General features: G+C 43.1%; 2 protein-coding genes across 2 annotated transcripts in view; one reads left to right on the plus strand and one right to left on the minus strand.

Annotated features, from left to right (window-relative positions):
• Window positions 1-501: 501 nt before the first annotated feature.
• Window positions 502-20,119, plus strand: ntan1 (N-terminal asparagine amidase). The gene is made up of 10 exons (XM_055651859.1): window positions 502-711; window positions 7,181-7,283; window positions 9,674-9,739; window positions 11,208-11,316; window positions 13,321-13,394; window positions 18,394-18,447; window positions 18,811-18,864; window positions 19,305-19,402; window positions 19,504-19,617; window positions 19,710-20,119. Exons 1-10 carry the CDS (start codon window positions 631-633, stop codon window positions 19,878-19,880), a joined length of 924 nt encoding a protein of 307 aa, XP_055507834.1. The 5' UTR covers window positions 502-630; the 3' UTR covers window positions 19,881-20,119.
• Window positions 20,120-20,234: 115 nt separating this feature from the next.
• The window catches only part of pdxdc1 (pyridoxal-dependent decarboxylase domain containing 1), a 68,732-nt gene continuing 62,030 nt past the window's right edge, over window positions 20,235-26,936 (minus strand). The window contains exons 20-21 of the mRNA XM_055651885.1: window positions 21,452-21,556; window positions 20,235-21,096 (exon numbers count right to left, since the gene is read on the minus strand). Of these exons, the coding sequence (XP_055507860.1) occupies window positions 20,807-21,096; window positions 21,452-21,556 (395 nt within the window). The 3' untranslated portion in view covers window positions 20,235-20,806. The remainder of the gene's footprint in view (window positions 21,097-21,451; window positions 21,557-26,936) is intronic.

Below are 26,936 nucleotides of genomic sequence, written 5' to 3' on the forward strand. Positions count from 1 at the left end.
CACAACCGCACGTCTTTGGGATGTAGGGGGGGGGGAAAACCCATACGGTCACTGGGAGAACCTGCAAACTCCACACCGACAGCACCAGAGGTCAGGATCGAACCAATGTTGTTGAGAAGCAGCAACTCTACCAGCAGCGCCGCCGTGTTAATTTTTTTTTTTTGTCAAAAAAAGATCCGCACGCTTTAGAAGTGAGAAATCGGCAAATTTCCACGCGATGTAACTCTTCTTGGCTCGGATTAGCCATGAAACTAATAGACGGGGACGTTGCTAACTTCTGCATTAAATCCCCCCCCCCCCCCCCCCTCCAGGAGTGTGCTGCAATACATTGTGGGACTTGTGGTTGAGTGCAGACGGTTCTGCTGCCAGTGAGGACGTTGTGTGGAGGAGGCGCCTACAGCCCCCAGAGAGCGGCTCGGCTCGGCTGGGCTGGGCTGGGCTCGGCTGGGCTCGGCTCGGCTGGGCTGGGCTGGGCTCGGCTCGGCTCGGCTGGGCTCGGCTGGGCTCGGCTCGGCTCGGCTGGGCTCGGCTGGGCTGGGCTGGGCTCGGCTCGGCGGCTGCAACACAGCGGCGCTGCCGACCCACCCACTGCTGGCGCTGCCTGGAGCAACGACTGCGGAACTGTGCGGGATGCCGCTGCTCGTTTACAACCGCCCCGTAAGCTTACCTTCGTCCACCGGAGAGTTCATTGAGCGTTATTCCAGGTTAAAGGTGAGCTGTAAATGTGCTCCTGCTGGGTTGTTCAGGCTGTTCAGCTGACAATGGGTGCAGCGTGTGAATGGAGCAGCGCTCAGTGAGTAGCTCCGGCTGGCGCGTTGTCTGGATGTGTTCCCGCACGGTGTGCTAACAACCACCATCTAACCTCCAGTGCCGGAGAACGAAACGTGTTCTCGCTTTGCGTTCTTGTTTATATGCAAATTGGTTGCTTGTTGCAAAAAGAAGTGCCTTGCATTGCGCGCAAAATGCCAAGGACATCCTGCGGCAATGTAAGAAATCAATGATATGACATAGAAAGAGAAAGTTTGGCCCTCTGAGTTATTCCAACAATCCTATTCCCATCAAGGGTCAGACTATCGACGGAGGTCCACTACAACCCCGCTGACTGACACAGTTATCTTGAATACACCTTCTCCCATCCTGCCATTTGCAAGGATGCCATTCCTGACTCTTAATTCCTCCGTCATTATTGCATCTGCTGCCAAGTTGAGTCTTGACAGTGTAGAGACTTCCTCTTCAGTAAACGTGGTTTCCCCATGGTTGCTAATCATTTTAACTCCCTTTCCCACATCACACGGACCTTTATGTCCTTGACCTCCTCCATTGCCACAGTTAAGGCACACACAAACTGTAGGAACAGAACCTCGTGCTGGACCTGGTAGCTTCAAATCAAACGGTATGAACTTTGAATTTTCCAATTTGAAGATATTTCCGCTACCCTACCTCCTCTCTATTCCAGACCCCCCTTCAGATGTGCTGCCATTTCTTCGCTCTTCACCATGCACTTTCCCCTTTGTACATCTGTACATGCATCTCCCATTCCTGAGTGCCACATTTCCATTTTATCCCCCATCTATCCACTCCCCCACCTCTGTTCCCTTTCACCCATTTCCCTCCCTCCATCTTTCCATTTCACTACTCTCTCTTGTCTACATTTCACCTTCAGCCTTAAATGTATGTTTTTTTTAATATGGGAGAAAGGACAGAGATCAAGAGGTCAAACCTGATTCTGGGAAGTGCAATTCAAAACATGGTGACCATCTACTTAATGTGATTTTTTTTTTTCAATCAGTAGGTTCTTTGTATTTTATGTTGTTAAAAATCAATTTTTGTGCAATTTTTCAATGGGAATAACAGCTTATACTTCAAAAATATGTTCATCTTCAGCAGTGGCAGTCTCCGTCATGGGGGAGGTGGAGGCAAGGTGAAATGTCTGCCTCTCTGCTCAGTACAGTGTCACGTGGATGATATTGGCTTCCTCCTGAGATCATCACGTTGGGCATCGGACAACATGGAAAATTGTCTAGCTGTACCTCATTCACAAATTAGTGTACCAAATCCAATCCATCTGGATAGGACAAGTTTGGAGGAGTATGGACCAAATGCAGGCAGGTGGGACTAGTGTTGCTGGGACATGTTGAGCAGTGTGGGTAAGTTGGGCCGAAGGGCCTGTTTCCACACTGTACCACTCACTATAGTGACCAGTGGCAGTGACATAGTCAAGTCATATCTTGGGGAACTTGATTACCTGTACACCGTGGATGGCTCGATTGTCATCATGTATTGTCTTACCACTGACTGGTCAGCACGCAACAAAAGCTTTGCACTGCACATCTGAACATGCACAGAATTCTCTACCTCAGAGGCGGTGGCGGCCGGTTCTCTGGATACTTTCAAGAGAGAGCTAGATAGGGCTCTTAAAGATAGCAGAGTCAGAGGATATGGGGAGAAGGCAGGAACGGGGTACTGATTGGGGATGATCAGCCATGATCACATTGAATGGCAGTGCTGGCTCGAAGGGCTGAATGGCCTACTCCTGCATCTATTGTCTATTGTCAATACAAATAAAATTAATGAACATAAAGGGGAAAAGGACTCCAATAATTGGAGCCATGCCTTTAAAAGCGATGGTTGTGGATGACTCTAGTTCCTAAATTTAATTAAGGCAAGCATAAGTGATTGTTTGAGTTCTGACATAACAAAATAAGAGATTCAGAAAAAAGGTGAAACCTCTCCTCAAACGAGTGCATGAAATACAGTTAACGTGACAGAGATTGATACAAAAGCTGCCACTAAAGTTGGGGTGGTTTAAAGAAGAAAAATAGATGACATATGCAAATGATCATGGACTAATGTGATTAGAACTATATTTTCACATAGAGGTTGATAATTTATTGAGGTGAATGCCTGTTTTCACTGGATATATTTATCTCTAAAGCAGACACTAAATGCTGGAGTAACTCAGTCGGACAGGCAGCATCTCTGGAGAGAAGGACAGGTGATGTTTCGGGTCGAGACCCTTCTTCTAAAGCAATGTATTGGTTCCACTGGAATGATTTGATGAATGAAAGAATCGTTCTCATTTTAAAACGTGGCGCATATATGGAGTCGTGGGTGAATTGAATATTCCAAAAGTAAAATAATGCCCATACTGGAAACCTGATATAGAAACACATGATTCTGAAAATATTCAGCAGGTTAGGAAGGATTTGTGCAGAGAGTCAGTTAATGTTTCAGGTCATTGATTTTTCATTAGAACTGGAGAATGTTACAAGGGCCTGGACAAGCACATCCTAGGATCTTGTCAGAAGTTGTGTAGGAAATTGCAGATACCCTTGCAGAGATATTTGCATTATCTGTATTTGTTGGATTAGGAACGGTGCGGTACAAGACTGGGACTCTACTTATCAGACACTGTAAAAGTTGATGTGGTCCTGAAGCTAACGCAGATCTTAAGGTGCAGTTTCTTCAACTTACCTGTCAGTTCATTGGAAGAGACCAAAGACAGTGAAACCAGAATGGGTGAGATAGGAGCTTAAATTAACCGCAAGCTTAGTCCCGCTTGCTGATTTGATGGAGATGTTTTGCAGAGTGATCACCCAAATCTGGGTTTGGTTTTCCCATTGTAGAGAAAACCTGGTTGAATGCACAGTACAATAAACAAGAGTGCCGGTAAACTGCTGCTTCACCTCGAGTGGGTATTTTGAATCTTGGATGAAGTGGAAGGAGGAACAGAAAGGATAGATGTTGCATCTAGGTTTTCTTTTGGAGACGGGAGGTGTTTTGATGATTGGCCTCAAGAGTTACGAAAGCCAAACATGGTCACCACTGTATGTGATATTATTGAATTTAAAACATTCATGTATGTACATGTGTTTGTTAATATGAACAGCAAAACTAGTTTCCCCTCTCTCTCCACTTTTAGTAATTGGCTCTTGTCAGCCTTTTGTGCTTTTGATGCCATTGATTGCAATACAGTGTTACAATGTTGAGTTAACGTTTTGTGTATTTTCTGACTAATGAACAGATGCAGAGGTACAGCGTGGAAACAGGCCCTTCAACACACCAAGCCCACTCTGACCATCGATCAGATGTACACTAGTTCTATGTTATTCCACTTTCGTGTCCTAAGCACTAGTGGCAATTTACAGAAGCTAATTAACCTACATACCTGCATGATTTGGGGTGTGGGAGGAAACCGGGGCACCTGGAGGAATCTCACGCAGTCACAGGGAGATGGTACAAACTCTGCACAGACGGCCTCTGTAGTCAGGATTGAACTGGGTCGCTGGTGCTGAGAGGCAGCAGCTCTACCACTGTGCCACAAAATTGACTATGGGCATGTATAAAAGTGTTCATTACCCAAAGACGGTCTGAACTTGGTTGTGACATACTTTGTTTATAAATCAGAATTTGGTTATTGCTATATAAACATTCTTGAGCGGTGAAAAGGTTTTCAGACCTGTCTCTGATCCTGTGTGTGTGTGTGTGTGCTATTAACAAATAGCTTACTGTTTTCTGTATAATTTTGTCAGTTATCTACAACATCTGATTATTTCAGTGGGTAGCACTAGATTGTAATCACGAGTGAAAATGCTGACTGTTCCTTACTCTGTATTTGCAATTCTGGTAACCATCAGCAACTTGGGACAGAGTCCCAAGGTCTGCCCAGTTGCACATTGAACCTGGTGTGCTTATCTTAAACCACCAGGCGCATTATACAAGTGTGGAGTAAGAAGATACACCGAAGATAGACACAAAATACTGGAGTAACTCAGCGGGACGGCAGCATCTCTGGAGAGAAGGAATGCGTGACGTTTCGGGTCGAGACCCTTCTTCATACCCACTTCTTCTACAAGTTTAACTTGTCTCAACTGCAGATTTCTAATATCAGGTGTACGGGGTTTAATCATCATTACCAAACAACAAACATCCTTGTTGTGAGGTCCTTCTCATAAGTGTAAGATGTGACAGATTATAAACTCTGCTCTGTATTGCATTCAATCTAAATGCGGTGCAAACGTTAAAGGGTCAAAGTTTTCTTACAACTCAAGATGGAAACTTTGCTGAACTTAACACTTCGAGTATTGATTTGGACAAATCATTAATCAGAAAGGAGCACAAATCAATGGCTAGTTAAATATTTTGTTAAATCACTGCGAATTAGAAAAGAATGTGCACACCATAGAACTTCCATATTCTCCATTATTATCCAGTCATTAGGGCCTGACTAGGGGTGAACTTCATAGAATTATAGCTGAGTTGCAAAGCAAGCAGGCAAAATTCCAGGAAAACAGTTACTTTTATTAATTGTATTAAAATCTGTAGGCATGATTTAGTGGAGAGGGGTGCGAATCAGCTTGAATTACGTAAACACATATTATGCCTTATTTTAGAACACTTAAATCATACCATTACATCAGAGCTTTAGCATGTGTTACCTTAGTAACTTTTGCGTTTTAATTTCAATACACCATCCTTGGTGCATGGCCATTTACTGCTCCTTGTTTGATTTGTGGACTTTGCTGCGGGGGTTAGATGAGTCCAGGGTTCAGGGTGGGTTGAGAGGGAGATGAGAGATTCTGGGAATAGCCGAGCTAGAAGCCAGAGACCCCCAAAATGGCGGTGGGATAAATAATTCAACAGTCTGTGTTTGAGGTCTGATCTTTCCAAATCTGCAGTCTCCACAATATTGCAATTTAGACAAGACCTTTTGTAATTATTTTTTTGAACAAATGGACATCCAAGCTGAATGTCTAGAAGTGGACACAGCGGGACAGGCAGCATCTCTGAAGAGAAGGGATGGGTGACGTTTCGGGTCGAGACCCTTCTTTAGACTGGTTAGGGATAAAGGAAACGAGAGATATAGACGGTGATGTGGAGAGATAAAGAACAATGAATGAAAGATGTGCAAAAAGGTAACGGTGAATATGCAAGGGTTTGGGTACTTTGGGAAATGGCAGGTGTCTGTGGGCTTCACAGATAGTGACAACACATTGCATGGTGCTGGAGACCCATGTGACCTAGCTGCCGTCACTAAAGGGCCTGTCCCACTTGGGCGTCACGCAGATGGTTCGCGAAGATTTTGTACGTCCCAAAATCCTGGGGCACCGCGCGTGACCGCACATCACTGCCTACGCCACCACACACCATGCGCGCGTAATGCTTACCATGCATGCATAATGTGTACCATGCGCGCATCACGTGCGTGGCACAGCGCATCACGTGCGTGGCACAGCGCATGCGTCGTGACGCGTAAATGATGACGCCCAAGTGGGACAGGCCCTTAAGTCTGAAGAAGCTTGTGCCCATGTGACCCACCTATTGCCACTAAGTCTGGGTTTCCTAAAGAGGTTTTTGTTATGTTTCAATACATTGATGCTTGTTCCGTGTCTGTTTCTGGGTCTTCCCGCCGATATCTGTGAGTGGTCCAGAGGGGTCACCTCACTGAATATGTTTTACTTTCTTTCTGTGTACTGAATAAGTGCCGTGATTGGTTTGCAGGAGTTGCCTCTCCCTGTACTTTTGCGCCGTTAGTTTTCCCGTCCCGTGTAGGGGTATATAAGGGTGATCGTTTCGTTAGGGCGTGTCGGTCGTTTTTCCTTCTGTTCTGTTTACGCAAGGCTGCGGATGGCTCGAGTGAGTGGATCCGAGGCTGGATACAAATAAGGAAGTGTTTGGACTCCAGTGTTCGACTCAGTGGTTTACTGAACCAGACGAGGGAGAGGGAATTAGATCCGGAATCAACAATACCACTGGACTGTAAGCTGCCCAAACGAAATATGAGGTGCTGTTCCTCCAATTTGCATTCAACCTCCTAAGCAACTTTTCCCCGTCTAAGCAACTGCATTTCGTTGTACCTATACCTGTATTTGTGCAATGACAATAAAGTTAAATTGAATTGAATTTAGTCTCACTTTGACAATGGAGGAGTCTCAGGACAGAAAGGTCTGTGTAAGAATGGGAAGGAGAATTAAAGTGTCCGGCAACTGGGAGATCAGGTAGGTTCAGGCGGGCTGAACGACGGTGTTCCATGAAACGCTCGTCCAGTCAGCGTTTGGTCTCACCGATGTATAACAGTCCACATCCTAAACAACGGATACTAAAAGTGGAGCTATTTTGTCTAATTTAGGGTAAAAATATTACGAGTTATAGAAAAGTCTAATGCTTCTATTTCATACAGGAAGGTGCAGAAACTTTGAAATCGAAGCCCGCCATCAAGGTAGATCCTCCAGGTCTTTTATATATTCAGCAAAGGGAATTTGCAGCAACTGTTCCTCAGGATGGTAAGCATCATTGTATTTCACTTTTTAAAGATACTTACAGGGATTATAATTGTCTACTTGATCATACAGATTCTCTTATTGAGATTTATTTTAAGAATCGGATCTAATTTATTTGAATTTTTTCACTTCTAAGCGTCTGATTCCTATGGAATACTACATCCAAACAGATGCACTAAATTTGATATGAATTGTCACATTTTGGCAAATGGCCATCACTTTTTGTTATTCTCAAACTGTTTCATTTTGTAGCGACAGAAACAGGCTCTTCAATCCAACTATTTACCCTGTTTCTTCGGTCCAACTTGCCCATGCCGACTAAGATGTCCCATCCCATAGCGAAAGGATTTGAGTATAGGAGCAGGGAGTTTCTACTGCAGTTGTACAGGGTCTTGGTGAGACCACACCTGGAGTATTGCGTACAGTTTTGGTCTCCTAATCTGAGGAAAGACATTCTTGCCCTAGAGGGAGTACATAGAAGGTTCACCAGACTGATTCCAGGGATGTCAGGACTTTCATATGAAGAAAGACTGGATAGACTCGGCTTGTACTCGCTAGAATTTAGAAGATTGAGGGGGGATCTTATAGAGATTTACAAAATTCTTAAGGGGTTGGACAGGCTAGATGCAGGAAGATTGTTCCCGATGTTGGGGAAGTCCAGAACAAAGGGTCACATTTTAAGGATAAGGGGGAAATCTTTTAGGACCGAGATGAGAAAAACATTTTTCACACAGAGAGTGGTGAATCTCTGGAATTCTCTGCCACAGAAAGTAGTTGAGGCCAGTTCATTGGCTATATTGAAGAGGGAGTTAAATGTGGCCCTTGTGGCTAAATGGAGAGAAAGCAGGTACAGGATACTGAGTTGGATGATCAGCCATGATCATATTGAATGGTGGTGCAGGCTCGAAGGGCCGAATGGCCTACTCCTGCACCCATTTTCTATGTTTCTATCCACACTAGTCCCACCTGCCTGCCCACATTTGCAGTGGGTTCAGGCAAGATTGTTTCTTCACACAAGCATTCTTCTTGATCTTCCTTGCTGCAATGCAACATCTCACCTCCAACACATTCCTCATGAGTGAAGGTAATCTACGGAACAGTGGAAAACCATTCAGCCATTTAGCCTTCATTAGCTCCACTTCAGAACCAAAATTATACCAACCAAGGTCATTGAATGTAAGAAGGGACAAAGTGCTGGAGCAACTTAGGTCAGGGTCAGGCAACATCTCTGGAGACGATAGATAGGTGCTATTTTGTGTCGGGACCCTTCCTCAGACTGATTGTAGGGGAGGGGGTGAAAGCTGAGAGAGAGGAAGGCACGAGAAAGCCTGGCTCGTTTTGTCAGGTGGGTAAGAGGGATTTTTGATAGGCAGATGGTTGGACAAAGCCCAGAGATGAAAGCACAGAATTGTGCGACAAAAGGATTGAAACGTTGGGAATTATGAAGCTAAGAGGAGGGAATGTATGTGGAAGTGGAGGGAACGGGTAGAACTGGGTGTGAGCCCAGATGGGGCACAGAGAAGGGGGTTGAAAAAAGGGGGACAGGAAGGATGGGGGTTTGTGGTTACTAAAGCGTGATAAAAGAGTCAGACATTGTGAACTCAAGGACAAGCTTTACAAAAAATAAATCAAAAACAAGAGCAGTGTTGCTGAGCCCAGAGTAACTGCGTGTCACTGTAGCAGGGCCACCCTCTCCTCCCTTTCTAACCCACGCCCCTCAGTCACGTACCTCTTATCAGATGATGAACGAGGGTTTGATTAACCAGTGGCCCGACCACCAGATGGCGCCACATTACTTAAAATTGGAGAATTAAATGTTCATTCAGTTGGGTTAATCCCACCGGTATGAACATCGAGTTCTTTAATTTTCAGAAAGCCCAACACAAACTCTCCAATTTTAGGGCAGCCTCCTCAAACAAGTAAACCTTCTCTTAACTGCCTCCAATGTAAACGCATCCCTTCTCAAATAATGAAACAAATTTGTGCGCATTGTTTTAGTCATCCCTGTCCAGTTGTAGCAATACTTGCTCTCGTCGATTGCTTCATCCCATTTGCTATCAAGACTAAAATTGCACTTTTCATCCGAAGCACTTGGAATTCTTATATGCCATTTTTTAAACTTTTTTTTCTGATTAGTTTGTATCTCTGCAGTCATGGTCTTAACTGTATTCTTTAAAAGTAATTTTGTGACTCAAAAATAGCTGATTTTTAATGGGAATTTGTTGTGAGGGGCAAACTTTTCTTCTATTGAATTTAAATGTTGAGTTCTGACCAACGGTCCCAAATTGTAAAAGAAAAGGAATAAACTCAGCTGCATAAGAATGCACAGTTCCATGTATTTTTTAGCATGAATGGAAGAGATTGATGTGTTCACCGTGTATCTCTGACCACAGGCTCTGTATCTACACTTGGAACAGAGGATGCAACGACTTGCCAAGTGGTAGTTCTACGTCACACAGGTAATGAAAGATGTTTACAGTTCAATTATTCAGCCTGTTTGTACGATAATTAAATTAAGTGTTCAAGGTAATATAATACCATGGATAAAGCATTGAAAGTTAAGAAAACGTGCTTGTGATGAAATGGTTATTTTCATAAAGGCAAGCTGCGACGTACTGAAATACCACAGGGATCAGATTAAGGGCCTGTCCCACTTTCATGACCTAATTCTCGACCTCTGCCGAGTGTGCCCTTGACTCACACTCGCAGCGTGGTCGTCACGAGGTCGTAGGTAGGTCGTAGCAGGCCGTGATGCTAGTCGTAGGTACTCATGACATCAGGTAGGTCGGGGCGTTTTTCTAGCATGATGAAAAATGTCCACGAGTAAAAAAGGTTGTGAATTAAGTCGTGAAAGTGGGACAGGCCCTTTACTGAGAGGAACTGAGAGTATGGGAGCTATGTATGCAGACGATGCAAGGACAAGGCCATTGAGCTCTTTCAGTCTAGTCCATTATTCATTATAACCGTGGCTGATTAACCAAATTCTTCCCTATACCATCTTTTTCCCCACATTCCTTGATTCCTTTCGCCCCAAGAACAATAAAACAGAGTATGCAAAGGGGTAGGTTGAGGGAGTGTGCAGAGACTTGTACGATGGAGCATAGATGGTAGAGATCTAATGTTATCCATTTCCCTAGGAAGTTTAAGAAGGCAGAACATTGTTCAAATGGTGAAGTATAGAAGCTTAGCTTGCGGGTACAGAATTGTAATTAGGAAGACGTGGAAGTTGATCTCACTGTAAGGAGGTGGAAGATGACAGTAGTTTTGCTGAGGGTGATGGGAAGACTTAGAGTACTGTGTACATTGAGGGTTTATTTATGAAAACATGCAGGGAGTTTGGCAAATATTCAGTGGGATGAAGGAGGTTGTCTTGTGGGGGAAAGTTGAGCAGGTTAGGACTGGCTCATTGGGGTTTAGGAGAATGATAGATGATCTTAGTGAGGCATTACATTTTGAGGAGGATTGACAATAGATGCTGCAAGGATGTTTTCTCTCATGAGGGAATCTGGTACTGGTATCAGAATAAGACGTTGACCCATTGAAGACATTAATATAATTCAGGGTGCACGGAGGCGCAGCAGTAGAGTTGCAGCCTGACACACCCGGGTTTTAATCCTGTCTTCTGTACGGGGATTTGTACGTTCACCCCGTGACCTGCGTGGGTTTTCTCCGGGATCTCCGGTTTCCTCCCACACTCCAAAGATGTACAGGTTTGTAGGTTAATTGGCTTAGTATAATTGTAAATTGTCCTTGGTGTGTGTTGGATAGTGTTAGTGTGCGGGGATCGCTGGTAGACGTGGATTCGGGCTAAAATATATTCAAAACCAAGATTGTTTCGATTTTTGAATTAAAAGGGTGATTGGTGGAGTAGAGTTGAAGGCCATCGGCCTATTGCTCCTCTTCATTGGTGTTCTTGTGCCCTTTCAGGTAGTGGAGCAACAGCATTGGGGCACCTTGATGGGTCAGATACAGCAATGACTGTGTCCAAAATGTTAAATACTGTCCGCTCGTTATCAGATGGATCCAGTAATGGAAGGTAAGGTCTTATTACATAAACAGATAATAAGGGCAAATCTTCAATGCATATCCACAGGAACCTATCTGGTAGTTTGATATCCAAACAGTAAATAATTGTGTCGGAAGGAACTGCAGATGCTGGTTTAAACCGAAGGTTGACACAAAATGCTGGAATAACTCAGTGGGACAGGCAGTATCTCTGGAGAGAAGGAATGGGTGACATTTCGGGTCGAGACCCACCTTCTTCAGGTATGTATCTTCATAAATAATTGTGATTGAGAAGCAAAGTAAATTCTGCAGACGTCAAAAATCTGAAATAAAGCAAAATGCTGGATTCATAGAGCAGGAAATGCAGAGTCCATTGAGAGAGAAGTATAGTTAAAGTTTCAGGGTGGTGACATTTCATAGCTGATGATTGTGCAATGTACGCATGCATAAAATGCTCAATTTGTATTAGCATCGTCCGCTTCGCACAGGTTTTATCATTTTCAATCATCGCTGTCTGCTCGTGTCATATCATTCAGGAACAATCATCTTGGAAACGGGAACGTTCAATTGGCATGAAGGTGAAATCTGTTTCTCTTGCCGTAAAATGCAGCATGACCTACGGAATATTTTGAGCATTGTTATATTTCAGATTTTCAGCACCTGCGGTATTTTGCTTTTGGATGATTGTTCAGGAGAGGCTTTGATGCATTTTATCTGGGGAGAGGTAGGAATGCTTTCAACATCCTCAGCTAAAGACAGGTCATTCATCACCAAGGCTGGCTGATATGCAAATGTTTTGCCCACCCATTTATGTTGCTACAATCAGCCATTATTCTGATTGTTTCCTGGTGTTCTTTACACTCCCTCTTATGACTTTAGTCAGGGAATGTGGCATAAATTAAACTGTCAAAACTATTTTTGAGATTCAGGTTGAACAGCCAATTGTGTATTTTTTTCCATTAGAGCCATATTTAATTTTTTTTTAACCTAGCATTGTATATCAATCATATTTAACTATTGTTCTTCCAAATGCAGCAGTAATTTTTGTAAAACAAAATCGTGTGTATACCTGTCAGATTGCATTGGACATTACATTTGCACCATGGAACAAAAGTAGGCATGTAGTGTACACTTAATGCTGGAGTAACTCAGCGGGTCAGGCAGCATCTCTAGAGAAGAAAAATAGGTAACGTTTTGGGTCTGAAGAGGGTCTCAATCCAAAAAGTTACCTATTCCTTTTCTTCAGAGATGCTGCCTGACCTGCTGAGTTACTACAGCATTTTATGTCTATCTTCCCCTGGAATAGGTCCTTCTCTAGTTGGACTGTCTACAAACTGGCTCAAGAAGATCTCCTGCATGCACTTTAATAATTCTACCCCCTCTGTGCCTTTTCACACTAAAACTGTCCCAGTTAATATTGGCTAATTTAAAATTCCTATAGCTTGACAAATTAGTTTAAACCTTCCTCATTAGTACTATTTATCTTGCCACAACACAGATGCATCCTGTCTTCTCCAAAGCAGTCCCATTGACCCAGAAATCTAAAACTTCCCACCCGCCACTAGCCTTTCAGCCATGCATTTATTAACTCTTCCTACTCCTGTAATTTTCAACATTCCTTTTTACTTCCAACCGGATGATTTAATTTGTCTCTAATTTGAACCTGTTATTCACTAGTTTCACTACTCGTTAGTTCTCATCATTCTGAAAACGGTCTTTTACCTTGAAACGCTAAACATGTTTCTCTCTCCATCGACGTTCCGGATTTGCTGAGCACTTTCTGCTTCTTTATTTCAGATTTTCAACATCTGCATTGTTTGAAATCTCCTGGTAAAAATTAAGACCAAATGTCACCAGGACTAGCCAATATACAACATGTTTATTCTCAGATTTGTTTGCCAACTTCCGCTTGTGATTTTCGTCCAGGATGTGGTGTAGTTGAAAGTGTAAACCTCCTTTTAATCACAATTTTCTAAACTAGTTAAGAATTTCACTTGATAAATACTCAATAGACTGATGTCATTTTGTGTTTTAGATACGAAGTTCACCTGGTAGGAGGATACATTGACGAGCAGTTGCTGTCACACAGGCTCACTCTGGAGCTGCTCGGTGGGTTTTGATCTATTATTTTGTGGTTTTGCATACTTGTATTTCAACAAAATTTGGTGCTGGAATGTGATACAAAATGTGGACGAGCATCCAATACATGATCAAAATTATTGTTAAAAAAATCTGCTAATAGTTTAGTGTCTTGTGTCTTGACCCCTTTTGTGTCCTTGTCCTATCTGTTTTAGATAGACCCATTGTCACTAAAACATATCCCCAGTCAACAGTGCTGAGTCAACAGCGCTGAGGAGGAGGATTCCCTGAAGTGTACACGGGATGGGTTTTAAACCAATATGTAGAGGAACCGACTAGAGGACAAGTCATCCGAGATTGGGTATTGTGTAGTGAGGATTAGTTAGCGATCTTCTTGTGGAAGGCCCCTTGGGCAACAGTGACCATAATATGGTAGAATTCTGCTTTAGGATGGAGAGTGACACGGTTAAATCAGAGACTAGGGTCCTGAACTTGAATAAAGGAGACTTTGAAGGTATGAGACGGGAATTGGCCAGGATAGACTGGCAAATTATACTTCAAGGGTTGACAGTGGAGATGCAATGGGGAAGATCTAAAGACTGCATGGATGAACTCCAGAAACTGTTCTTCCCTGTCTGGCGAAAAAATAAAACTAGGAAGGCGGCTCAACCGTGGCTGACGAGGGAAGTCAAGGATCGTGTTAAAGCCAAGGAAGAGGCATATAAATTGGCCAGAGGAAGCAGCAAACCAGAGGACTGGGAGAAATTTAGAACTCAACAGAGGAGGACAAAGGGGTTAATTAAGAGGGGGGAGGGGGAGGGGGGGAAGAGCATGAAAGAAATCTTGTGGGGAATATAAAAACTGACTAAAAGTTTCTTTTGGTATGTAAAATGGAAAAGATTAGTGAAGCCGAATGTAGGTCTCTTACAGTCAGAGAAAGGTGAATTTATGTTGGAAACAAGGAAATGGCAAAACAATTAAACGAGTACTTTGGTTTTGTCTTCACTAAAGAAGACGCAAATAATCTCCCGGAAATACTAGTGCAGCGAGGATCTAGTGGGAGGGAGGAACTGACGGGAATCCACATTAGTCAGAAAATGGTGTTCGGTAAACTGTTGGGACTGAAGGCAGATAAATCCCCAGCACCTGATGGTCTGCATCCCAGATTACTCAAGGAGGTGGCCTAAGAAATCGTGGATGCATTGGTGATCATTTTTCAATGTTCTCTCGACTCTGGAACAGTTCCTGTAGACTGGAGGGAAGACGATGTAACTCCACTTTTTAAGAAAGCAAGGTGAGAAAGAAAATGGGAATTATAGACCAGTTAGCCTTACATCGGTAGTGGGGAAGATGCTGGAGTCAATTATTAAAGATGTCATAGCAGCACATTTGGAAAGCAGCGACAGGATCGGTCAAAGTCAGCATGGATTTATGAAGGGGAAATCATGCTTGACTAATCTTTTGGTATTTTTTGAAGATGTAACAAGTAGAATGGATAAGGGAGAGCCAGTGGATGTGGTGTATCTGGGATTTCAAAAAGCCTTTGATAAGGTCGCACACAAGAGATTTGTGGGGAAAGTTAGAGCACATGGTATTGGGGGTAGGGTATTGACATGGATAGAGAACTGGTTTACAGTGACTAGTGGGGTGCCGCAAGACTCTGTGCTGGGACCCCAGTTGTTTACAATATATATAAACGATTTAGACAATTAAATGTAACATCTCTAAGTTTGCAGATGACACAACGCTGGGTGGCAGTGTGAGCTGCGAGGAGGATGCTACAAGGCTGCAGGGTGACTTGGATAGGTTGGGTGTGAGGGCAGAAGCATGGCAGATGCAGTATAATGTGGATAAATGTGAGGTTATCCACTTTGGTGGCCAATACAGGATGGCAGATTATTATCTGAATGGTGTCAGATTAGGAGAAGGGAAGGTGCAACGAGACCAGGGTGTGCGTTTACATCAGTACTGAAAGTAAGCATGCAGGTACAGCAGTGAAGAAAGCTAATGGCATGTTGGCCTTCATTGTGACAGGATTTGAGTTTAGGAGCAAGGAGGTCCGACTGCAGATCTACAGTGCCCTGGTGAGACTGCACGTGGAGTATTGTGTGCAATTTTGGTCTCCTAAGTTGAGGAGGGACATTATTGCTATTGAGCGAATGCAGTGTAGGGTTCACCAGGTTTATTCCTGGGATGGTGGGACTGACATATGACGAAAGAATGTGTCGACAGGGCTTGTATTCACTGGAATTTAGAAAGATGAGAGGGGATCTTATAGAAACATATCAAATTCTTAGAGGATTGGACAGGGTAGGTGCAGGAAAAAATGTTCCCGATGTTGGGGGAATCAGAGCCCGGGGTCACAGTTTAAGAATAAGAGGTAGGCCATTTAGGAATGAGATGAGGAATAACTTTTTCACCCAGTGAGTTGTGAATCTGTGGAAATCTCTGCCACAGAAGGCAGCGGAGCCTAATTCACTGGATGTGTTCAAGAAAGTTAGATTTAGCTCTGAGGGCTCAGGGATTCAAGGGATATGGGGAAAAAAGCCAGAATGGGATACTGATTTTGGATGATCAGCCATGATCATATTGAAAGGCTGAATGGCCTACACCTGCACCTATTTTCTATGTTTCTATGTCTTTCCTTGTGATTGTGAAAGTGCTCTAATTTCTGTAACTTTATTCCTAGTCCTCTGAGATGCAAATCCATTCCTGCAGTTCTACCCATTTGCAGTCAAACCTCTGGAATTCCCTCTTCCCGTAAAAGATTTCTTATAAACATTAGATTGCTTCAATCTTTTCAAAATCGGCTTTGGTGCAGATTTTGCTGTATGATGCTCTTGTGAATCAGCATTGGGCATTTTCCTAGCTTCCCAGTGTCAGATATATCTGATCTAGTCTGGAAGATTTCAGGGCGGCACAGTGGTGTAGCGGTAGAACTGCTGCCTTACAGCGACAAGACCCGGGTGGTTCCTGACTACGGGCGCTGTCTGTACAGCGTTTGTACGTTCTCCCCGTCACCACGTGGGTTTTCTCCAAGATCTTCGATTTTCTCCCACAATCCAAAGATATACAGGTTTGTAGGTTAATTGGCTTGGTATAGATGAAAAATTGTCCCTAGTGTGTGTAGGTTAGTGTTAATGCCACGGTATGCCTCGAACAAGGATAGTTCAATGTACCCTACAAAGAGGCAGGCATAGCTGGGGTCCATGCGCGTGCCCATAGCTACGTCTTGGATTTGGAGGAAATGGGAGGAATCGAAGGAAAAGTTCGGTGGAGAGTATCAGTAGACGGGGATTGGTTGGTTCTGCGGTCGAGGAAGAAATGGAGGGCTTTAAGGCCCTCCTGGTGGGGGATGGAGGTGTAGAGTGACTGGACATCCATGGTGAAGATGAGGGAGTGAGGACCTGGAAAACGGAAGTCATGAAGGAGACGAAGAGCGTGTGAGGTGTCTTGGACATAGGTGGGGAGGGATTGGACCACGGGGGATAGGATGGAGTCGAGGTATGTGGAAATAAGTTCGGTGGGACATGAACAATGGGTCTGCTCGGACTGTCAGGTTTGTGGATTTTGGGGAGAAGACAAAATCTTCTCCCCAAAATCTTCAGTGTGGGGCTGGGGAACGATGAGGTTGGAGGTTTGGGAGCCGGAAGCGATGAAGCCAGTGATGGTGCTTGAGATAATGGCCTGGTGCTCGTGGTCCAAGGATAAGTAGGAGGAGTTGTCTGAGAGTTGGGGCCTGGCCTCAGACTGGTACAGTTCAGCGTGCCAGACTACCACGGCACCCCCCCTTGTCGGCAGGGGAGCGGCTGATGTCCCGCCGGCAGTTTAGAATGTAACGGTCTAAAGCAGGTAGATGGCCATGAGGGGGGGTCCAAGAGGAGGGGGTCCGTTGGAAACAGGAGAAGCAGTCATGACTCGGGGGTGAGGACTCCTTCCCATGGAAAAAAGCTTTTTTTTCTACCTTCGATTTTTCCAGCATCTGCGGTTCTTAAACATACTAGATATTCCAGTGTTGGGGAAACGTTTTAGATATTGGACCTTCAGTGCTGTATGGGTCGAGTTTACGTATTCTGTCTGTGATCAGATGTTCCAGTTTTCTTCCATATTAAAAAAAGACATGCTAACTTTTGAATGTCAGTCATCCCTCAGATAGGTTGGTAATTGGAAAATCAGTCAAAGTTAATAAGCATGTGAAAGAGAATACCTTGCAGAGTATTAGATGTTCCAGGGACTCGAATTTGATTGTAACTTTAGACTTTAGAAGCTGTTTATTGGACTTTGGATGTTCTCAATGATAGCATGTGCTTCTGCTGCGAGTTCCAGTTTATTTTCTCCCTAAAACATGCCCGCCAGTAAATTATCCTTTAGTGTAGGGAGGTTGCAAAATAATCACAGAATTGATTGGCATGAGAGAGAGAATGCGATGTGTAGGAAAGAACTGCAGATGCTGGTTTAAATCGGAGGTAGACACAAAATGCTGGAGTAACAGCAGGACAGGCAGCATCTCTGGAGAGAAGGGATGGGTGACGTTTCGGGTCAAGACCCTTCTTCAGACTCAATAGAGAGAATATGATGATTTGCTCAAGGGGAGAAATGACAACCCAATGGGCAGAATGACATTTTTCTGTTGCATTGTTTAGTTTCTGGTCTGAAAGATTCAGCTATTCACAAGAAAAACTTGTTCCAATATTGGTACACAATTATTGTTTTTGAATTTATCACTCTGTACTACATAACGTGTCTAGTATTTTCAATCCACACATCTTCAATGTTTAGAAATTGCTTATTGATATGAACGGTAACTCAAATCTTGTTACCTGTCTAGAATTATCAAAGGCTAGGACCATTTTATATACTAAGCTGATGTTTGTTCTGTCACTAATTTGATACTGCAGTTTGGCACCTGGTTATCTGGACGTTTCAAGATCTGTGAGGAGCACGTTGGAGGTCTGTATACTGTAATAACCCCAAATCGATCTTTAAGAAACCTGATTTAACATCATGCTTACCTCTTCTTAATTTGTAGAAGCTTTCAACAGTCAGTCAGAGAACATTCATTTGGAAACCTACTGCGTAACAGGTAAAACTAGTTTATCTTGCTATAAGAATAATGGATTGGAATTTAATGATTGTGAAATACCAACCATTAATGCTGTTTTAAAATGTAAAAATAACATTGACCTATGCAAAATGTCACTGGGCCTCTTGTACGTTAATCATATTGCATTCTTTGTTTGATAGTTGGACCTTGCAATGTACAAATAGTTAGCTGTTTTGCATGTTTATTGTGTGACTATAATTCAGAGTAGTTGCACTCATTCTCTTGAAGTCCTGAAAGGTGAGATTAGTTGTTATTTTTAAATTACTTATGTCTGTGTCTCTTACTAGCTGAAAATGTGTGACCAAGGAGTCAATTTGTTTTTTGTAAAATGTTTCTTTGCAGAACTGAATGACACAATGAAGCAAAATGTTCACTGGCCTGTGATATATGGAATAGGTAAGTATTTGTTGCATTTTTCACCCTCATTTGCATCACAATTCCATGTTAACATTGAAGTATCCTGAGCTGTGCAGCAACTGCTGATATGAACCTTAACAGCTGGATGCTATGTTTCCTAATGGGGTCCAAAGAACCATTTGGCACTGAGTACATTTCCATCCATCTACGAACCACTTTGTATTATAAGATGACTCCTTGCCCAAACAACAATTTTTTTGATCTCCCACTGTGTCTTTAGCATAAATATTATCACATGCTGGATCTCTGTATTTCAACATGGTTCTGCTGCTCATAATTAACCAAGTGATTGTTGAGTAATTTCTATTTTGTTTGAGTATTGGGTTAGAAATGCTCTCCAACTACATTAATTGACTTGGCTCCATAAATCAATGAAGTAACTTAAGAACCAATTACTGCAATGCTTAATTTTCCTGCAGCTGTAAATGTGAAAACTGGAGAGATTTTTCAAGCAACGTTCCCAGACCGAGGTCCAGATGAGGATGTTCGTGCTGCTCGGACTTTTCTGGGAGGTTCTGTAAGTTTGTCGCTTCGAACTAAATGATTTTAAAGTTACCTGAAGTGGGCTGGCATGGCAAAGTAGAAATTACCCTGCGGTTATCTGTTTTGTCTTTAAAGATGATATCAATTTATGATGCAAAAGCAGAACAGATGCAGATTGAACCGTATGAGTGGATTCCATTTCCAACTGCTGAATTCTGGTTACAGCAGCCTGACCATAGAATATTACAGGTACAGCAAATTGCTCAACATAAGCAGTTCAATGTCCTGATGTAAATATTCAAATCTAACTACCTTCTTCATGTTGTGTTTCTTTTGAACAGTATTTTTCAACATCTCCTGTAGTTGAGCCCCCACACTTTGTAAAGCACTTGAAGAACATTTTCCAATTTCTGACTACCTCTCCAGAAGAGGCACTATTTCCTAAGGGTGAGTCTAGGATCTACAAAAAAACTGCAGCTGGTTTTTGGGAAAGGATCCATTATGCTACTTAAACATTTCTGCTACTTGTCTATAATGGTTTTATTCCTTCTAATTAAGTTGAACCCAAAGGATTGGCAGTTCATACAACAAAATTAATATTTCCATTCAAATTACTTGCTACTAAGTATTCCTGTGAGGCTTTAGTTTTTCAATGTTGTTATACCAGAGGTTGGAGATGGGTCCATATGGAAATTTGTTAATTTATTGAAACTAGCATCTATAATGAAAAATAAAAATACTTTGTGCAGAACGGCGTTCTGATTTATTCTTGAAGATTGCCACTCCCCTGCATCAACACCGGACGGAACTGGTTGCAGACAACAATATTGGTGAAGCAGCAGAACGAGGAATGAAATGCACTTCCATAGAGTATATACTTTAATGAGGTTGAATTTCACTTATTAAACATTTTATTTGATTTTGAACTAAAAATCCAAACAACTTCTTGCTTGAAGCTTAAATCGTCTTTAAATTAAGATGTACAGAATGGGTATACAGTTAAAGGACAAAATCACCAATGTGCAAAATTAACAGCAATAAAGTTTGACTAATTTTAAATGATTACAAACTAACCCGTTCATAGGACAATAGCATACTTCATTCTACTGCAATGTAGGAAGGAAAGCTATAGGTTTCTTCACACTCTACAGAAAACAAAACAATTGCACTTGAGATTCATCCCACTTCCCAGATTCCATTAGAGATCAATATTAAAATCAAACTTTCAATTACAATTGGCAGCAGGAAACAGACATGAAATTCCTAGTCATGTCACTGTCATGTGCAAATCCTACTTCAAGGCATTCAACAGTAGTATCCTTACTGCATGTAGTATTATATGGCACAGTTCGCTTAAAGATTCCATTTTATCCCAAATATTGGACGTGTGCTTTCTTTGAATTTGCAGTCTTCCTGCTACAAAGGTGTGTCTTTCATTTTATCTAAGACTTCCTTTCTCCACATCTTCAGCTTCTGTTATAGAGCTTGGCTGAACTTCTGCTATTTCGATACCATTTGTATCAGATTTTTCTGGCTCATAGCCTGAAGGAAGCTCCAAATTATCATTTGAAAGCATTGGAATATTTGCGGATATCATTTTCACCTCAAGTCTAGTTATTTCATGGGTGGTTTCAGATTCCTCTACTTCGTCTGTGTGATTCATTGAAGAGGTTTCGGTGATCACATCTGAAATAGAAGTCTTGGAAGACCTTCTAAACATTTTCTGTCCTATAAAGACATACAATAAGCATTCTTAGTGCAATGTTTATGCTGGGAAATTATTCAGACTTAAAAGATTTGCAAAGATACACAAGTTAAATTACAAATTCTAGTCTATACTTGTTACAGAATCAAAATTGATAACATTCTTCGATCAGATTTATGTTTTATTTCCAAGCACAAAATGATGTAAACACCCAGCAGGCGAGGCAGCGAGTATAAAGAGAATCTCACTTACTGGAGGGACAACACTGAAATTTTAAATCAAGGAAATTAGATGTAATCCACTTTGACTTTAAAATAAAATTATTGATCTGTAACTTTAACATACTTAAGACTGTGGCATGTGGATAGTAAAGTATACCTGGTGACTTGTGTTTAGTGTGATCGACTGTAGGAGTTGTGGCTGGAGTTACTCCAGATGTCTGGGCGTCCATTTCAGACACATTTTCTGTTAATTCCAGAAAACCTGACATATTGATCAGAAACAAAAATAGAAATGGAGAAATTATAAATATGGAAAATCGCAAAATGCATTGAGGTTTAAATTAGAGGATAATTTAATATCAGTATACAAATTCAATTGACTTCTTTCCCAGCCAAATATTTAAAAATTGGATATCTATACTATGAATATAAATGCCCCCATTAATAGTTCAAAATACTTACATTGAAATGGCCAATAATTTAAAAGGGCTAAAATTAGTACAGTAAATAACCCTGGTTCAATGTTTTGAATTTGATTCCTTTATTGTCATTCAGACCTTTCGGTCTGAACAAAATTTCGTTGTACCCGTTCATAGTGGAATTTGGTTATAGGGGACAGCCCTGCCAACGCCACGCCCAGCTCACACTGCCTCCCCGGCCACTTACAGCCACAACGACAATAGAGCAGACACGGCGACCGAGTGCATTAGTTGGTGGTAGCAGCCCAAAGAAAGCCCTGTCGGCAGGGGCTGCAACACGAGTCGCAACAATAGCTGCATCAAAAACTATCCGTGTGGTGGGTGAAGAAGGGCTTGCTGGTGCAGACCAGTGGCATCGATGCCTAGTTTAGTTTAGAGATACAGCGTGGAAACAGGCCCTTCGGCCCACTGAGTCCGCTCTGACCAGTGATCCCTGCACATTAACACTATCCTACGTTCAAGTTCACATTATCACATGCACCAATTAAGGTAGTGATATTAGCGTTACCATGCAGCCATACAATTAAAAGAACACAATCTATATTACTAAATCTCTGATCTTGACCGCTTTTGGCCGACTGTGCTGCAATTTCCGAGAGAACGTCGCCACCTACGGCCGTCATTTTTGGCCACCTCGCTCAGAGCCCCCCTCCGCCGTATGAGTGCGCAGGATTTGTTCCGTCGATGAAAAATGAGATATTAATGTTTTTACAAAATGCCCCATTCTCTCTGCTGCCCCTGCTGGCGGCAGGGGAAGGGACTATAAAACCGGGAAGTGTCCTTCCTCTCTCAGTCTCTGCCAGACCAGGAAGCGAGAAGGTCACTGCTCTCTGAGCTGCGAATGATACTGAACGCATGTCTACTCCACGGTGAGTCCCCTTGATGTGGCTGTAAAGTGACTACAGCCCTTTTTTAACAAGTTTGTGTTCACAAAATGAATTTTGGTTGTCGGGTGTCTGCGGCCCAATTGTTTGCCTCGCCTTTTTGACAAGTTTGTGTTTACAAAATGAATTTTGGTTGTCGGGTGGCTGCAGCCCAATTGTTTGTCTTGGCTTTTAAAATCGTTGCAACAGTTGGATGCCTGCCTAAGCATCCATACGGCCCACAATGTCTATACTAGCCTTCTGGAAACTAGTACCTTCAATCCGCAACACCCATAGTAGCGCAACAGACAGCCCCCCCACTGGCGAGCAGTATTGGAATTGGTGGAGAGGTGGAATATTGCGTTGGTGACCAGCCCTCCCGTATGATGCTGGGTCCCAACGGGTCCCACTTAGTCTAGTACACGATAGAACTCAAGATAAACATCCACCACAGTGATATCTGTGATGGAAGGCAATAAAGTTCAGTCAGTCTTCCTCCTTTTGTTCACCCGTGTTTGGGGCCTTGACCCCCCCCCCCCCGTAGTCACCGCTACTGACGGCCCAATGTACAGGCCCTCTCGTCGGGATGATCGAAGCTCTGACGCGGGACGGTTGGAACACACTTGGAATGCCCGAATCGGCCACTTTCTTACCGGAGACCGCGGCTTCTCGATGTTATAGGTCGCAGGCAAGCCAGCGGTCGGAGCTCTTCTCTGGTGATCCCCAGCAAGGGTACCCTGGGTCCGGGATGGTAAGTCCACGCCACACCCGCAGCTAGAAGCTCTGCAGACCGCGGCCTCACGATGTTAAAGTCAGCAGGCCGGCGGTATCTGGCTCCACGATGGAAGCCCGTGCTGAAGCTCTGGGCCAGCTCCGGGAAAGGCCGCACCAATCCAAGTTATTAGGCCGCAAGGGCGGCGAAAATGCGACCAAGAGAATAGTCGCATCCCCGTCGAGGTAAGTGACTGGAAATGGTTTCCCCCCCTATTCTCCTCCACCATCCCCCACATAAAAACATTCCGAGAAACATTAACACATACATTTAGACACACTAAGAAAACAAAAAATTTGAAATGGCTGACAACGCTGCTGGTGAGGTGCCACCCAATGACACACTGGGAACAATTTTTACATTTACCAAGCCAATTAATCTGCATACCTGTACGTCTTTGGAGTGTGGGAGGAAACCGAAGATCTCAGAGAAAACCCACACGATCACGGTGAGAACTTAAAACTGCGTACAGACAGCACCCGTAGTTGGGATCAAACCGGGTCTCTGGCGCTGTAAGGCAGCAACTCTACCGCTGCCTCACCGTGGCTGCCCTCTTTAGTTTTAAGGTTAAACAACTGAGTGCTGGAATAACTGAGCTGATTGATTCACTAAAGTCACCCATCAATGTTCTCCATCGCTGCTGCCTCACCTGTTGAGTTATGCCAGCTCTTTGTACCTTTTGTGTGTAAACCATCATCCATAATTCTTTGTTTCAACTGCATATAATGATAATACCTTGGTAATAGCAGACCATCAGCACCAGTTAAACCCCCCCCTCACAAATGGTCTTTTATTACAAGAGTTAACTGTAATTAAAATGTGTTTCTGGTAGGGAGGATGTGGAGGCTTTGAAAAGGGTCCGGAGGTGGTTCACCGGAATGATATCTGGATTAGTTAGAGGATATTAGCTAGAGGGAGCTGTTGAACAGTCTTGGGTTGTTTTCTCTGGAACGCTGGACGCTACAGGGAGATCTGATAGAAGTATATACAATTATGAGAGGTATAGATTGGACAGACCATCAGAACCATTTTATTTAGATGGAAAATGCAAATACAAAGAGGGCATGGCTTTAAGATGCAAGGGGTAACATTTAAAGATATGCAAGGCATGTTTTTCTTTACACGGGTGGTGGCTGAGGCAGATATAATAGTGGCATTTAAGAGACTTTTGGATGGGGGAATATGGAGGAATATGGATAATGTGCAGGCTGGTCTGGACACAGAAATTGTAGCCTGCTCTTGTGCTGTACTATGTTCTATGATGATTGTTTTATTCTTTAAACAAAGGGTGGCACAGTGGTTTACCGCACCAGAGACCCGGGCTCGATCCTGACTACAGGTGCTGTCTGTACAGAGTTTGTATGTTCTCCCCATCACATGGTTTTTCTCTGAGATTTTCGGTTTCCTCCAGACGACATAGGTTTGTAGGTTATTTGGCTTGGTATAAATGTAAAATCAGTGTGTGTGAGTGAGTGGGCCAAGGGACTTGTTTCCACACTGTATCTCTAAACACTAAATAAATAAACCAAATCGGTTTAGGTCACATATACTGAGGTACAGTGAAAAGGTTTGTTTTACATGCTGTTAAAACAGATCAGCGAACACTATAGTAAACCCTCATTATGATTGACCATGGGGGTGGGAGGGAGAGATGGTGTCCATTATTGCTGATTGGCTGCAATACAGAGTAGTAAGGGATTACCAAGTAATAAAGTATCATTGCACAAGTATACAAAGAACTGCAGATATGGTTAACGTATGAAAGTGCATATAGTGCTAGAGTCAACAGGTCAGGCAGCATTTCTGGAGAACATGGACAGGTGACCATGTGATAGGAGTAGAATTAGGCCATTCGGCCCATTCTCCCCATAACCACTGATTGTGCCGTTTCAGACAGAGACCAATCTTCAGACTCAGTCTGGAAGTGAGACTGGAATTCAGGCGAGTTGATGGCCCTGGCCCACTGGTGGCTGGGGGAAGAGGTGAGGATCAGTTATTGGTCAGAGGTATGGATTGGCGGCGACAGCGGCAGGCACAGACTGGAAGTGGCCAAGGAAACTGTGGGCTGGCAGTGGCAGCAGAAGGTCCAGCCTAGAAGTGGCCTGGGGGGATTGTGGGGGGCGGCCCCAGCAGCCTGGCTTGGGTCTGGCCTGGAAGTGGCTGGGGAGGCAGATGGCTGTCCAGCCTGACGATGAAGGTTGGTACGAATGGTCTGGAAGTAGCTGGAGTGGTGAGGGTCGGCAGCGGCGTCCGTGCTCCCGGCCTCCGGGAGACTGGGGAAAAGGTGAATGTTGACACTGCATCTCCCTGCGGTGCAGCGGGTCTCGGCCTTGTTGCGGCCGGATGTGCAGCACGATCCATTAGTGGGTCTCAACCCGAAACATCACCTATCCATGTTCTCCAGAGATGCTGACTGCTGAGGTACTCCAGCACTTTGTGTCCTTCAGCATTGCACAAGTGTTGATTGAAGCAATTGCTTGTCAATTTCAATGACCTCCCACAGTATACTGGCAGCCTGTGTGCTTAGGGACAGTGGTGTCTGATTACTGTGAGGACGCTCCGTCCTCTGAAACTAAAATCCCTTATAAAGAGTCTGTAATAACGAGTGTTTACTGTGTGCATAAATACAATCGTCAAACTCTAGCACAATAGGTAGAGCAAAGGAGAAGTTAGAGTGCAGAATATTGTTCACAGCATGGTACTGCACCAATTCTATGGACGATGTCAGGAGAAAAGGAATAGGTGACGTTTTGGGTCGACACTTCTTCAGTCTCAATGCAGAATGTCACCTATTCCTTTTCTCCAGAGATGCTGTCTGACCTGCTGAGTTACTCCAGCTTTTTGTGTCTATCTTCAGTTTAACCCAGCATCTGCAGTTTCTTCCTACACAAGTCTGGTGGTATGTGATTTCAAGCTTCTATGCGCCATCTTTATATTTATTTTTCAATTAAGCAGTACTTATGCTTAACTAAATGCAATAACAATTTACAGATAAACAAAGTCACAATAACATTTTTGATTTTAGCTAATGCTGCATATAAAGCAAAACAAAATATTTGTACTCTTAACATTTAAATAGTGCAATCTTGTACCAAAATAACACTCGGTTTGTATGATTATTGTTCTCATGAAATATCAATTGATCATGATCAATTTCCCTCCTGGGATGAACAAAAGTTCTATCGTATCGTAATTATGCATGATAATGCTTAAACAGAGTAACATCCATTTACTGATGGAGGGCTATATATCTAGTCCCGCAAAGCAAATTGTTGAAGTAAGTGGCAGAACTGGTAGTTCGATTATAGTTGCTATATTTTGACAATTTAAAATTGGTGCAAACCTGTACAGCAAACTTCAGGAAACTCATTTACTGATACATTTCACAGAGCTTGAGTGTGGTATATGATTCCATAGAACTTTATTTATCCAAAGAGGGAAATTAATCTACCAACAATCATAAAAACACAAAATACCTGAAACATGAATTTAAAGTGCTTGGGGTAGGATGTGCAAAGATTGGAGAGG

The sequence above is a fragment of the Leucoraja erinacea genome, chromosome 20 (assembly GCF_028641065.1).
Source record: "Leucoraja erinacea ecotype New England chromosome 20, Leri_hhj_1, whole genome shotgun sequence".
Classification (NCBI taxonomy): Eukaryota; Metazoa; Chordata; class Chondrichthyes; order Rajiformes; family Rajidae; genus Leucoraja; species Leucoraja erinaceus.

Coding starts and splice junctions, on each gene's coding strand:
- ntan1 (XM_055651859.1), top strand. CDS start 631: ATGCCGCTGCTCGTTTACAACCGCCCCGTAAGCTTACCTTCGTCCACC. Junction 7,284..9,673: donor AGCAACTGTTCCTCAGGATG/GTAAGCATCATT, acceptor CTCTGACCACAG/GCTCTGTATCTACACTTGGA. Junction 18,448..18,810: donor GGAAACCTACTGCGTAACAG/GTAAAACTAGTT, acceptor GTTTCTTTGCAG/AACTGAATGACACAATGAAG.